Raw genomic sequence first — 14,598 nt, 5'->3', positions numbered from 1 at the left:
CTGGGAGCGCAGGAGCGCGGCGATCCAAGTGATCCTAAGGTGACGGGAGCAATCCAGGTTCACTCTTGGCACCGTGATCCATGGTGAGCCTACGCTGGGAGAAGTGATCCAGGATCACGCTTGGCATGGTGATCCAGGTGATCCACTGGGATATATATCCGGAGGAACTGGCCGATATACATAGATAGTTCCGCAGTATGCAATTCAAGTCACATTCGTTGGTGTTTTAACTATTGTAATTGAAACAAGCCATTTATTGTACACCGTTTAACCGTACCAAGCCAGGATTGCTCAGAAGCGCCTTCGACTGGTATACCTTTCAGAGGTTCTGGATAGGGGTTCGTCACACTAAGCCCTAATATCCAGCCTTTATTATACTAGTTCTCCAAGAACTCTTCCAGGAGCTTAATGGCGAGGTGCTCCTTTTTACTTTTGACTATTCTGAAATCCTTAAGAACTGTTTAGGATTTTATCGGATACTAATGAAGGAATTTAATATAGTAATAACGTTTAATAGTATATTAGAATTTAAACTAGCGTAGCTTATCGTAATCGATATCTTTAATACCTAGAAAGTCTCTCCTTATAAGACCGTCTCGGCATGCCTTGCTGATTGTTATAAGGCGTTCCTGGACAAGGAGCGGCATGGTGGGCGTGGTGTGTGGTGTAATTTGGGTTGCAAAGCATGGGGGTTAGGGCACCAAGAGGTTGGGAAGGCTTTGAGGCGACTTTGGGAACAGGTGTCTAGAAGCAATATGATGGTGTACCTTGGATAGTTTTCACAGTAGAACGGGCAAATGTAAATACACCAGAACCAAACCCGTGACCAGACTCGAGCAGGCAGAAGCAAACAGCGTCAGTGATGCGTCTTTTTAGTTGCACGGTGGACTCCATGCGATTGGAACAGTCACCTGCATCATGCCGGTTGTGTGCTTTATAATGTGCCAGCTCCCCTCGAATCCAAAGATTCACCGAAGCTCTCTTTTCTTCTTTTCAAAAAACTAAAGAATCCCAGCGGACCATTCCTAACCATGGATTCCAAAACTCGCAAGACAACGTCCCCCCCAGGTCAAACAGCGACAAGGAGGCACGAGACAGCGCTAGGAACAAGATCTCGGCGTGTTGACACCGCCCTCTACTCAAAAGCGCATCAATTCTGAGCGCGAGGACGTCTCTGAAGCAGATCCGCCAACTCCTACCCGTGCACGCAGTAGGCCTTCTCGTAGCACCTCGTTGGGATCCTCATCTTCCTCAGCCACAACCACAGTCCGCGAAGAACCAGAATCCGATATATCTGACAGCGAGGATGATGGCAGCGAGGGTGACGACAGTGATGATGGCGAAAGCGAGGTTAACCACCGCGACCAGCCTCTACCCCCAGCAGAGATCATCCCACCAGAACATGAACCCTCCCCCTGGCCTTGCTTCCACAAGCCCACCTGCCTCACTGCCGAGTCCTGCTTTGAAATGTGGCCAAGTCATCACGGCGCTTGGAGGCAGTTACAGTTTTACACATCGAAAGGGCGTCGTTCGACAGGCTTCGGAAGGAACCCGGCCACGCTCATGGCAGCGCTCACGGCAGTTGGAGTTATTGCCGTGCCACCCATCTGTCCTACCTCTGCCCCCGGCTTGGAATTCACCTCGTTAAGAGGAATCTGGTGGAAGGAACCCGTTGTGCTGCCCGAGAGAGGCCCTGTTTGTAGGAAATGCACAAACCCTCCGAAGCTGAGGTTTGTCAACAAAGGTAGGTAATCAGAATAATAATGACGACCGGCCGTATTAAAGTTGCCGGGACTGTTTCCCGGGGTTCTTCATGTGGGCGGATGCAATTGGGATCAAGAAGGGGAACCCAATGTGTGAATGTGGCCAGTTGAGTCGGGGAAATGTTACGGGGGTGCAAGACGTGAGAACGAGGGAGAAGTTTCGGAATTGTATAGAGAAAGTGTGTCGGTTCAAGAACAATGAGGAGGACACTGAGCCGGAAAGGAGTGAACAGAATCGTGTGACATAGCCGGTGATCAGAATCGTGAGGAAGAGATACGTCAGTCTCTGCAGGCGGAGGCAGAACATGCGGAAGCAGCAGCGTGCTCAATGTTCCTAGGGGAGTAGAAGCCGGAGCATGAGTTGTATGGGCTTGGTGATGTCGATAAATCTGTTTCCTATGCCTGAATGGTCGTGGATGGGTTTGTTTATCTTCAGGTCTGAGTTTTTCCCTAAAGCATATGCTGGAAACTGGTAGTCTTTCGGTAGCACGGATGGAAATCCGGTACCGTCTTTTCTAGTTGATTCAGAATAACCTCTTTAGTCATTTGGTATATGGATGACATCTATCTCTTATTACAGTAGGCCTCTTGCTTCTGGTGTCCGACCTTGAGCTGGTCTGTGGCACAGCCATATGCCTCGGTTCATATGTACCTACCTTACATGACTACTGCATGTCGATCGAGAGTGCCGTTGATGAAAGACAATGAAAGTGATTGATGTACTTCCATCCATCCCTCAATGCAAAGTGTGACGTTGCTAACACACGTCCCTCTAACAGCCAACAACACTTTTTGGAAGTTACAGTTCGGCTCGGCTAGAACTTTTGTCTTGCACAAGTCAGTAGTGCTTTCGTATGGAGTAGGTCGACTGCCTCGTTTTATCTGCTTTGAGTAAAGCCTCGTGTTCTGAATGCATAACCCACGACACAAGTCCCCATTATCCCACATCTTGGCTCGGATCGCTTGGCTGTCCTGGGAGCTTGAAGAGAAGGACTCGTGACCAGTCAGCATACACAAGTGCCTTTATTTACCAACAGTGATTGACAAAATCCTTCCCGGTGGGACCAAAACCGATATTAAAAGGCTTTTGGTCCATGCCCTTTCCCATTTTGCCTCTTACACTGTCCTCACTACATCGCTCCTACCCGCCACTATCAAGCCTTGGCTTTAACAGTCTGCCATCTGCACTTCAAAATGCGCATCCTCACCATCGCCCTGTCTTTTCTTGCAATGGGAACCACAACAACAGCCACTTTCCTCGACTCCTGCAAAGACTGTGGCCTAAAGTCAAACGAGAAGAATATTCTCCAGTGCGGCAGCTGCAGACTGCACAGTGGAGAATGGGTCCCGGCTCGGAGCCTGGACCTGGGCAAGTGCTATGTCAACTCCAATGGGGTCCTAAAATATCGAAAGGGGTAAGATTGAGCCATGTCCACCTTCTTTTTGTCCCGGTGCTGATCTAGTACGGCTCTGGTAGCGGTGGATATCAGAACTCGTGTGATCTGTCAAACCCCGGGTTCAGAATTGATGGCTTGGTTGCGGTGATGTGGGTTCGTTGTCGAGCTCTAGACGGCAGCTGGATTTCGTCCAATGTTTATTTGAGCGAGTGGAATTGGAGCTCTTTCTCTGATGTTCTTTGCTAACCAATCTTCAGCTGACCATGTCCACAACGATAGTGGATCTCTTCACTGCAACAATTAGTGGGTATGAGTGGTGTGTTATGAAGCTATGACACGACGTGGTCGAAAGAGTTTTCTTTTTTGGTGTTAAGATGGCAGAAGCGGCGGAAGTAGATTTAACAGGCCTCTTAACTATTTTAAAGGTCTGTTAACTATCTTTTAAAGGTGATTATCCTTGATTCAATCTTATGGGTGAATCCGGATTGTGCGGTTCAAACTCAAACATGAGCCACGGCCATATGTGTTTCCAGGGTAGCACCTCCTCCCCAGGTAATTATTTTGCAAGAAGGGGCAAGAAAGGGAAACTGCTAGTCATGTTACGCAACCCTTCAACGGCAGCTTGTCTGCAAAACAAAACACTCACCACAAAACATCATCACATATCCATAATGCAACTCCCGTTAACCCTCCTCTTCACACTCACTGGCCTGGCCACCCACGCGCAGATGAGCCAGTGCGCCCGCGATTATGTTATCGACTGGTGTCAGCCTATCTGCGGAGACCATCTCGAGTGCCGTCTCCCCTGCATGGAAGATTGCAAAGACTCCTGCATCGTGTGCGAGAACGAGCACAACTGCCCTGATCAGCTACCCGATGTCACTCATATCGTGCTATCAGGGTCTCCTGGGACGACTGAAAAGGACCTCTGGGTCAAGGGAGCGAAAGAGACAGGTGATGATGGTGCAAGTGGCGTGGTAAAGACGACAGTGGTCCCAAAGTTTGAGAGGTTGAACGAGGCTTTGTGGAGGGAGCATCATGTGGTGGCTAAGAAACAGGTCAGGAGGCGAGTTTCATTTCTACCCACTCGCTTTTCAGGACATGTGGTTGCTAACAAGAGAGCATAAGGCATCGCCAGAGAGCAGCTTAGATATCATTAGTTACCTTACCTCTACAACTCAGTAATTGACTTCTCCCTCTCCTCAAAATACCTCACCACCGCCTCCACCGCCTCCTCCAACTTGACCCTCCCCGTCGGCTCCCACCCAAGGTACCGTCTCCCCCTATCCCCCCTAATCCTCATGCTCGTCCCAAACCCCTCAGCAATATGCCTACTCCACGCCTCCCCCTCCTGGCCTTCAAACCGCCCCAGTATACTCCCCACCACCTCCCCCAACCCCAACTCCTTGACCCCTTTCCCCTCCTGATTCCTCAACCACGTTTTGCTCGTTTCATTCCCCTCCAAAACAGGAAGCAACCAATCAACGATAAACTCCCTCATGCTCACCTCCCACCCCCCCGCGAAGAAATACCCCTTTTCTCCCCAGATATTCTTATCCACCTGTTTTTCTCCTCTGATACAGCGCAGGGCATCCCCAACGAGCAGAACATACAGCCCGGCCAGCTCCTCCGTGTCAACAAATGTGGTGAGGTTTTTTCCTTGTTCGACAACAAACGCCTGCCCTTGTTGACGAGTGACGTGCATCAGGTCGGGAAAGATAATCGGATGCTTGTGTCTCACACTGGGGGATTTTCCAATGACAAAAGTAGGGGAGATGATGGCGGTGTTGATGCCGGGATAAGTCGAGACGGTGATGTCCTGGGCGGCGTGGGTGGTGTCGGTGGGGAGGGAGGAGAGGTCGGTGAGGTCGGACCAGATCTTGGGGTGGGGGGTTAGGCCTGAGGGCGGAGGCCAGATGCGGGCTGCGCCCGAGGTTTGGAGGAGGAAGGTTTGGGGATGGGGGTTGGATGATAGGGAGGGGAGGAGGGTGGGTAAGGGGAGGGCGAAGTCGGGGGCGCAATCTGGGGGTGTTTGTTAGCTGCCTAATTTGGAATGACAGAGGGAGATGGAGAAAAAGAGGGAGGGGAATGTGGTAATGTGGTAATGTGGTGATGTGGTATATTGTGTTAAAGGGGTATTGTGGTCTTATGGAAATGTGGTAAAGGAGTAAAATCATACTGATAACAAGCTGGGCCCTTGCGGCCTCTTCAGCGACGATTCCTACGTCCTCAAGAGTCCCCAGGACGGACGCGACAGAGCCCTGATAAAGGGAGTCTAGGTGGTCCACATCTTCCTGCTGACGGACAAGAGCCCGGATCGGCAGCTCAGGGTGAGCAGCATGTAGGGCCTGGAGAACAGCAGCACCAATGTGCCCCGAGGCACCAATGCTACAGCATGTCAGACAACGCTCGTCAGAGGGCAGAGAATGACATACAAAAAGACTGGAATGCCTGACATGATGACTGTGTATCGACTGAGGTATGCTTGTCTGAAGATACCCCGGAAGAAGGCCATGACCAGTGAGAAACAAGGCCTCTTATACCCATTTCATCTACAGCAATACTACCCTCAGGCATAACCCCAAATTCCATTATTTGTACCCTCCCCCCCTTGGCGAAGCCCATCCAAGGTTACACAAGCCGCCTTCTTATCCCCTTTAAGGATAATCCCGAGCATAATATCAAGAACAATGTAACCGGAAGCACCAACACCCTCAGCCATGTCAATGCTGAATTACTCAACCCCCCCCCCATTCTGCTGCAAGATGTGCCGATCGTGCATGTCAAGGCGAGGTCTGTCGTCATGGGTATTGGCTTGGCACGGAAGCTTCAAGTCACAAGAGGGTGTGCTGCCAGGAAACCCGGAAGGAAGAGCCGAAGCAAAGAAGAAGCCAACCGACAGCTGTGATTTGATGGTTGATGGTATCTTACAGGTCGCCTGTATACAGTACAGTACATGCAAAAGCTCTTCTGACGACAAAAGCCACACTCTGTTATCTCCCCTGATGGAAATCTGAAAGTGACACAACCCCTCCTAATTCTCCCAAAACCACCAATCAAGTCACAAGCCACGCAAATAACTCCTGATATCATCCTGATAATCATCAATGTTCGGTATCCTCCTGCGCAACAAATTTGACGCTCTTCCTCCGCTCCCTGCCATCCCCACCACCGTGACCGCCACTCGCCCTATCAGCAGCAGCTATCATTGACGACCTGCTGCCCGGGCTCGAGCTCAAGATGCTGGCTCCTGGCGTGCTGTGTCTTGTGCTGCTGCTGCCGCCATGAGAATGAGAAGAGATGCCCATGCTGGCCAGAGACTCCCTAACGCTCTCTACCGCCCTGCTTTGGGGTACGCTGTGCTCATCATTCGAAATACTGACCCCGTGGGAAGGATAGTGAGGGTAGTGGTGGTGCTGGTCATCCAAGATCTTGCCGCTTCCCGTGGTGCGGTACTGGTGAGGTGGGTGAGGATGATGGTGGCCTTGGAGACCGCCCACTATGCTCTCCGTGTCTGCAGACGCCTTCATGCTGGTTGCATTGCGCGTTGCCTCCCTCGCTGCCGCCCGACCAACCTCTTCTGTCCTGGCCGCAGCTGTCTCGAGCCTTCCCTTTCCGGGCAGACATGTGTGTCCACACCCATCCATGGGACAATAACCATCACTCTGGAACTCGGCAAGAATATCCGGGTCGGTGGAACTGCATTCGTTCTCAAACCCTTCATGCCAAAGCTGGAGGCAGCTAGAATGTCCACCGTGACCGCAGCCAGGACAAATCCACCAGGTAGCCAACACCGGCTGCTCCTCATCACCTTCCTTCGTATTGCCCCGCGAGCCGGGCGTGGGAGCGATATGACGCTGTTGACAGACAGCACAAGGGGCCATGCTGGCCTTACAACGTTCACACATCCAGATGGTCTCATTTGACCCCTTGAATCGGTCAATCTCTCTCGGCTTCCGGCAGCTGGAACAAAGGAGGCCAACCTGGACACCTCGTTGAGCCGGGCTAATGACATTCGGGTGGTTCTCGCCCCAGTTGGACAGCACCCCTCCAGGCCATCCCTTCATACACATTTTGCGCATGAGAGCCGCCTCGGTAAAAGCCTGGAGCTTCATCAGACGCTGGTGGTGTTGCTTGAGGATAGCCGCCGCTTGAAAAGAGTCAAGGACATCAGGCGCAAGTAGGGGCTTGAACAGCAGGACGATGGCGGCCGCGTCACGGGCTGTCTTGCGAACTTCGTAGGCCAGCGTGGCTGCAATCTGCTGCTCGGGTTGGATTAAGTTTTCACAAGTCCCAAATGATCCATTCGAGGACCAGAGCAAGTGCGGGTAGCTTGGGTCGCCGGGCCAGTGGAGGTAATCCGTCTCTACAATATGGGGGGACAAATCATCTTCGGGGGACAAGTCAGCCTCGACAGACAGCAGCCCCTGTGGCTGCCCAGGAGACTCAATACCGCTCTGTCGGACTGGAGAGTCCACGCCAAAGCCGCCATCCGTTGTCTGTGACGGGAAGCGCGACTCGAAACTGTCGGTGGTGGTCTGAGTGATGGCGTGGTGCTCATCGGTAAAGGCAGTGTACGATGTCATGTCAGTCTCGGTACGCTGAAGCAATTGCCGCTCTGGATGACGGCCAGGCGAGTCTCTGGCAGCGATCTGTTTGCCACGGATGCGGCTTTCGTATTCGCCGTCTTCGCTTCCGCTTCCGCTGGCACTTGGCTGGTCGCGCCGAATGGCGGCCACAATGGCCTCCCTCATGACCTGCGACGACGTGTCGCTGTCCGAGGTCCGGACAAGGCCAGTCGCCTCCCTGCTTTCGTCCGAGACGGAAAAGAGTCGGGTGAAACTATCATCCGAATCATGTCGCAAAACGGGCGGCTTTCGAACACGGCTGGGCGAGCCGGGCTCTCGAAAGTCTATGACTTTGGTCAGCTTGGGTCTTGTGGGCACGTCAATGGCCTTACTGAGGGCCTCGGCGTCATAAAAGTCGTAGCCCTCGGTGCTGGCATTGGTGGCCTCACTGTCATGACTGGTGACCGACAGGGGCACTGAATCTAGTCGGGGCCTGGGCTCGAGGGTGCGAGAATGGGCCGCCGGAGGCAGCGTGAAGCTCTCTGGTTCGATGATGGGTGTGAGCTTCTTGCGCCCATTGTCATCAATCTGGATAACTTGTGTATCGGGAACCGGGCGAGCCAGCGGGGTAGGTTGATTGGAGGTGCTTTCGAGCTCTTCAGATAAAAGTGATCGTGGATGAAGGACCCGGTCGAAACTTGCCAGAGAGGCCATCTTCCGTGGGCTTGCTTCCCCGCCAATCCCAAAGCTGGGTAGTTCGGCACGGAGCTTGCCCAGTGACCGATGTCTAGCCGCATCTTTCTTTTTGATGGTTGAGTTTTGGTACTTGTCCATCCGAAACTCGAGGTGGTACTGTGCGCGACGCTCGAGGAGAAGCTTGATCAGGAAGAGGAGGTTCATCCAGGTGTGTGACAGTCTTGAAAGCCTAACTCTGGCGGCAGCTTTGGCAAAGTGGTCCAAGATGGTCGTCATCCGCTCTGGCAAAGACGGCCCACCGGGTTTGTAAGGTAGCTCTAGATGGATGGCCTGGAGGTAGTTGAGGCTGAGATAGACATCTACCTCAGCATTGGTAGGGCCCGGATATGTGCCGATGGCCATGGCTTGATTTGGCTGGTATGTACCCGTCACTTCGATCGTGTCTTCCAGTGACAGTGTCTCGCCCATGGAAGCCCCAACAGGTGGTGTGGTGCTGAGGTTATTCGCAGATCGCATGCTCGCTCTGCGTTTGCGGCTGCCGTTGCCTGGCTGGCTGGGGCCCAAGAAGCTGCCAACAGCGTCATCCTCGGAATCACTGCGACTGACGCTGAATCTTGGAGTAGTGGGGCTCGAGCTGTAAGATGTTTCTCCGTGAGTGGAAGCATTGTCATGGTGAACAATGTTGGGTCGGGGGCGGGTGGGCATAGGTCGCTCGTCCAAGCACATGGCGACCTCGCCTTGTGAGGAAAAGGCAAAGGCCGACATTGTTTGGCGGTCCATGACCTTGGGCGCAAAGGAGACGTCACACTGGTGGAAGCCGTCACGGCCAGCGGTCCAGAGGAGGTATTGGTCGTGCCAGAGAATGGAGTTGGGTGCGTAGTCGAACCTCTGGATTTCTTTGTAGGGCATGGTAGGGCGAGCGAGGTCCCAGATGTGAACTGAATTCATGCCAAACCGCTTCATGCCGCTTTCATCGTAGGACACTGCGAGCTGCGAGGCCCGCTTGCCCTGTACTGTTGCCGACCATTGGCCAGGCCGCCATGCCAGTGAGCCAACGGGGGCAGGTGTTGATATAACATACTTTGGCTTCTGTCTCTTGTCCGTCTTGGACATGTCCCAGATGTTGCACTTGCTATCCAGCCCAGCACTGACAAGATGGGTGCCATCCTGGTGCCATGCAATCGAGGTACAGGCCTTTTCGTGGGCATTGATCCTCAGAATAGGGGAGCTTGGTTTCCGCATGTCCCACTTCAGCACCATCCCTTGCTCTGTCCCGCAGGCAAATAGGAAGCCGTCCTTGGGCGACCACTGGACATGCCTGACACCATCCGCGTGTGACTTGAAGGATTGGAGAGCACGGTATGTTGGCCACGTCCTGGTGTTAACAGGCGTGCGCACATCGAAGCACCGCAACAGACCGTCCTGACTTCCAGACAAGAGCCATGAAGAGTGATGGGGATTCAAGTCGAGAGAGTTGACCTGGCGAGAGTCCTCCCGCATCTGGATGAATTCAAGAGGCGCGCCGACCCTTGTAGCCTTGGCCCGGTTCACATCGTACTGAAAGATGATGCCGCTGGTGCAGGCCGTGAAGAGGACTTCCCTGTTGATAACACTCCCCCACTTGACATCCTGGATAGACAACTGGTCGGCCACGGCACCAGTAGGAACATTGTTACGGTGCGCAGGCTGCGAGGTCAGGATTGCGCGCAAGTCGACTTCCTCTTGTACTCGAAGTCCACCGTCGAGCTTGATCAGCTTCAGCACATGGTGGCTGGCCAGGACAGCGCTTCTCCCGTCAGGCGACTGGTCCAGGCAGGACAGGGGTGCACCCGTCTTGTAGCTGACATTTTGGGGGGCGATTGGTCGGTAGTTATTGGAGGGAGAGCTGGTGACAGTCGCCGAGGCCGTGGACTCGCGCGAGTCTGTCGCATGTTTGCTGAGTAGCTTGCGCATGATTTTGCCCTGGTTGTGGTACATGGCAATGGGGGGCTTTTCCTCGATTCACGGTGGCATGATTATGGGATCACGGGAGATGTATATGTTCTCGAGTATAGAATCGCATTCGAGGGAGGACAGGGCAGTTCAGGTAGCTAACGTAGCTACGGTAGGTGGGTAGGGAGGTATTCGGGATAGGCACTGGTGGAGAGCTGATAAGACGCGCGCTAGATATCGATAACAACGGTGTGGAAGATGCTGTGTGCTGTGCCTGAGCCCAGCGTTGGCGCGTCCCGTTTCGCTGGTGATGCCCCCGTTCCGTCTGAGAGGTGTTGCTTGCGACAGCTTCAACTGTGACTGCTGCAGATGGAACGCAGCACAAAGGCACAATTGACAACGAGGGACGCCGGCAAAGCTCCGGCATCTGCTGTCAAATTACCCACCCCCCACGGCAGCTGTGCCCCAGCACAACAGCAGCTGAGACAGCTGAACAGCAGCAACAGGGCAGGGCTTATCGATAACACCTACCTGGACTACAGGGCTCCAGGGCAAGGCGAGCTGACGATAGTGTCTTGGCAGCCAGTCTGCAAGCAAGGTTTCACTTGTCGCAGTGCCGCAAGCCAGCTGCAGCCTCCTCCTGACTTCCAACTTTCCCATCCATCCATCTCTGCCCTTTTTCTTTTCAACAGCGCCCGGCTCAGGTCGGCGATCCCCAGAACCCAAGACTGTGTGTAGCACGACGACATTCCATTCATTTTCCACTGGTATCACAGCAGCTACCGGCGGCCAGGGACCATACGAGCACGTTATTTGACAAAAAAAGAAACATCGACAACCTGCACCACGACACACCGTGGCGGCCCGACAAACATGGATCCCGGGAGACAAGCAATGATCAACGGCTGGAAGTCGCCACTTCAGGGCGATAGGGACGCTAGAGACCGAAGAGTAGCGGGAGGAGGAAGAGACGGGGATAGAGAGAGGGACAGAGACATCACGGGTCCTCGATTCGACTCGTCCAACCGTATTTCCAAAACACACCGCCCGCCGCCTTCCAAGAGCACCGGGGCAAACAGTGCTGCTGCTGCTTCTGGACGGTACCTGACCCAAGACCAGCAGTCCGAGCAGTTCGTAGCAGACGAGGACAAGTTCGTCCTCAACCAGGCAAAGAAGAAGGCCGACATCCGCGTCCGGGAGCACCGAGCCAAACCCATCGACCATCTCGCCTTCAACCTCCGCTTCATTGACACGGATCGCGATATCTTTGACGACCATGATGCCGATGCCGAAATCAGCATTCTCGGTCCCGAAGCCGTCCTCGAAAGTCTTGGTGAGGCGCAGCTCAGGGAGCTCGACGAAGACATCAGGTCCTACCACACTCTCGAGTGCAACAAGAAGAACAAGGAATACTGGACAGCGCTGCTCGCCCTGTGCGCCGACCGCCGTCAGAAACTGAAGCCACAGGGTCCCGAGGGAAGAGCTGTGACCTCGGTGGCGTCGGATGTGGACCGAATCCTGAGTCCCAAGTCGCTGGCCCAGCTGGAGGCGCTCGAGAAGCAGATCAGGGCCAAGCTGCAGTCCAACGAGCCCATCGACACGGACTATTGGGAACAGCTCCTCAAGAGTCTCTTGGTTTACAAGGCCAAGGCTACTCTCAAGAGCATATGCGAAGAAGTCAAGGCGGCCCGGGTCGGCCTGCTCAAGACCCGTGACCTGGAAAAGGCCAGGGAATTAGAGGCTTCCGATGGCTACGCCGGGGCGGCGCCGGCGTTGGGATCGGCCGGTTCTTCCTCCAAGCCGGCATCCAGACCATCGGCAGCTGTGATGGCCAGTGCCAGTGCCAGCGCCAGTGCCGGTTCATCCAGTGCTCCACCCCCGGGAACTGCTCGCTTCGCTGTTGTCGGCACCGAAGACTTCTCTCAGGCGACCAAGGCCTTGTATGACCGCGAGGTTGCAAAGGGGATCAGCGAGGGCGAGGAGATCTTCACGGCAGAGGAAGAGGTGCCAGGAGTCTCGAAGCCTCTCTGGGCGGACAAGTATCGGCCGCGAAAGCCGCGCTACTTCAACCGCGTGCAGATGGGATACGAGTGGAACAAGTACAACCAGACACACTACGACCACGACCACCCCCCTCCCAAGGTGGTTCAAGGCTACAAGTTCAACATCTTCTACCCCGACCTCATCGACAAGACCAAAGCACCGACATTCAAGATCATCCGGGAGCACGGCCGTAGAAAGGGAGAGTCTCTAGCCCCCGCAGGGTCCGAAGACACCTGTCTCATTCGTTTCATCGCCGGCCCGCCCTACGAGGATATCGCCTTCCGCATCGTCGACCGCGAATGGGACTACAGCGCCAAGAAGGAGCGTGGCTTCAAGAGCAGCTTTGACAAGGTATGTACATATGTCTGTGACCTGTGCAACACATTATGGCGCTGCTTGGCAGGGGAACGCTATGCTGTGCCGCTTGTGGTGGTGGTGTAGTGTGAGGCACGACCCAGGTCTTGACGGCCCAACTGGGTAATCATCTGCCTAGGAAGGCAAATGTGCGCCGCGCAACAGCAGTTGACGTTAGACACGCCCTCGGTCATAGTCAGCCTCCCCTAGCCAATCCGCCCAGGCTTCATTTGATCTCCCTTATGCGTCCTCCTCTGTGTTACGAGCGCGATGCTGACATCTCTGGTGTGTTGACAAGGGCATTCTTCAGCTCCACTTTCAGTTCAAGAAGGTATGTCAGAAGGAACCGCTGTTGTGTGCTCACATTGTTTGGTCAACTAACGTTCCACCAAAGATTTATTATAGGAAATAGTGTACGCCAAATCTCTGGTCATCCCTCACCTGCCGCCGCATCGTGGAGATTATCGACAATACCTACCTAGCATCATCATAGCCCGTAAGAGGAAGGGTGGCCAGGGCGATGGGCGACATCGGCCTGTAAAGGGGACCCCTTTTCCCCGGCGCCGTGGGGTCGGCCACCACAGAGAGACAGACAGACATGTAAGATCCACCGCCGATGTTGCAGCACAAGACCGGAAATCCGGCCAATTTCAGAGCAAGTTGTTGCTGTCCACAGTCACGAGAAAAGAAGTCAGCAAAATCTCAAACGTCAGCACTCTTCAACCTCCCCTGACTCTTTCTTGTGACACCACCACCTGGCCAGGTCATCATATCCATTATCTCCGCCGACATGGGGCCTGCCCCGTCACGTCTGAGGATGCCGCCTCCCGAATCCGGAGCGTGGAACATGATCGCGCCACTCATTTGTTCGCTTGAGCAGATCGCCTTTCGGAAAACCCTCGCCTGCGCTACCGAGACTTGACCGTGACTGCGTCTTGGCAGGCCTTTCTCTGCGCCCGGGATAGATGGGCCTTTGGGGCCTTTCGCACGTGTACGTGGAGACGGGCGTCAGAGATGGACAGCACCGGAGGAGACCGACAGATGGCCCCGGGACGCTTGGGACGCTGGGGACGCTGAGGACGTTATGGACGCCCGGGAAAGGTCCTTGTTGACTCCGTGGGGAGACGGCTTCTCGCGCCCTGGCTCAGCGGCTGGCTGCCAGGACTGACAAGCATCAACAAGGCAGCGCAAATGAACCTGCATCTCTTTCTCCAAAGCTTCTAGAAGACTGAAACGCGCTTTGCATAACCACAAATTGTTGCCAGGTCCCATGGTCGTCCATCGCCGTCCATCGCACGGTGTAGAATGCCTCCTGTTGAGGCAGTGGCCGGGTTTGTCATTGGACATGCTCAACCAATTGGCCCAAAGCCGTTTTGAGCCAGCATCGTTGATTGGTCCCCCATGGCGAGAGGGCCGGTGACCTCTGCACCCTTCCGCAGGGCCTTGCCCTTTTTTCTTTTTTTTTCCTCATGTTCCCGCCATTTCCACTGCTCTCGTCCGTCAAGTGGTAGGAGGGACCGTGGGGCAGACTGGCGGAATGGAACGGCTTTTCGGTCTGAGTTTGGCATGGCTCACTCCCCAATCGTCGTCGTCGTCCATAACCAGCGGGGAAAACCAGAACGGCATCCGGATCATGCACGAACGACTATCGACCTCGACAAGCTGCAGCAAGGGAACAAAAGAAAAGACAATAAGTTTGTGTGAGCTTTTCTTCTTTGCCGCCTGTCGCCTGTCACCCGTCACCCGTCACCGCCCTTGAGTCTCGCCTGTCTTGTGTCTACGCAGTTACGGCTTCCTGCTTTTTTCGGTGGGCCAGGGCCGGCCGTGTCGATCCCCTGTCGGATA

General features: G+C 54.3%; 3 protein-coding genes across 3 annotated transcripts; 1 reads left to right on the top strand and 2 right to left on the bottom strand.

Moving 5' to 3' along the window:
* Positions 1 to 4,331: 4,331 nt before the first annotated feature.
* On the bottom strand, positions 4,332 to 5,721 carry QC762_0026570 (uncharacterized protein; the record flags this gene model as incomplete). The annotated part of the gene is made up of 3 exons (XM_062883157.1): positions 5,596 to 5,721; positions 5,340 to 5,548; positions 4,332 to 5,182 (listed from the first exon to the last, which is right to left on the bottom strand). The coding sequence occupies exons 1-3, from the start codon at positions 5,673 to 5,675 to the stop codon at positions 4,332 to 4,334; spliced, it is 1,140 nt and encodes a 379-aa protein (XP_062747276.1). The 5' UTR covers positions 5,676 to 5,721.
* A 543-nt stretch (positions 5,722 to 6,264) lies between these two features.
* On the bottom strand, positions 6,265 to 10,727 carry RTC1 (SEA (Seh1-associated) complex subunit; the record flags this gene model as incomplete). The annotated part of the gene is made up of 2 exons (XM_062884395.1): positions 8,121 to 10,727; positions 6,265 to 8,072 (listed from the first exon to the last, which is right to left on the bottom strand). Exons 1-2 carry the CDS (start codon positions 10,399 to 10,401, stop codon positions 6,265 to 6,267), a joined length of 4,089 nt encoding a protein of 1,362 aa, XP_062747275.1. The 5' UTR covers positions 10,402 to 10,727.
* A 248-nt stretch (positions 10,728 to 10,975) lies between these two features.
* On the top strand, positions 10,976 to 13,294 carry QC762_100220 (uncharacterized protein; the record flags this gene model as incomplete). The annotated part of the gene is made up of 3 exons (XM_062884396.1): positions 10,976 to 12,750; positions 13,052 to 13,084; positions 13,247 to 13,294. Exons 1-3 carry the CDS (start codon positions 11,230 to 11,232, stop codon positions 13,292 to 13,294), a joined length of 1,602 nt encoding a protein of 533 aa, XP_062747274.1. The 5' UTR covers positions 10,976 to 11,229.
* Positions 13,295 to 14,598: the final 1,304 nt, after the last annotated feature.

This window comes from Podospora pseudocomata, assembly GCF_035222375.1.
Source record: "Podospora pseudocomata strain CBS 415.72m chromosome 1 map unlocalized CBS415.72m_1.2, whole genome shotgun sequence".
NCBI classification, from domain to species: domain Eukaryota; kingdom Fungi; phylum Ascomycota; class Sordariomycetes; order Sordariales; family Podosporaceae; genus Podospora; species Podospora pseudocomata.
The sequence above is the reverse complement of the archived record's forward strand: the minus strand, read 5'-3'. Positions and strand labels throughout refer to the sequence as shown.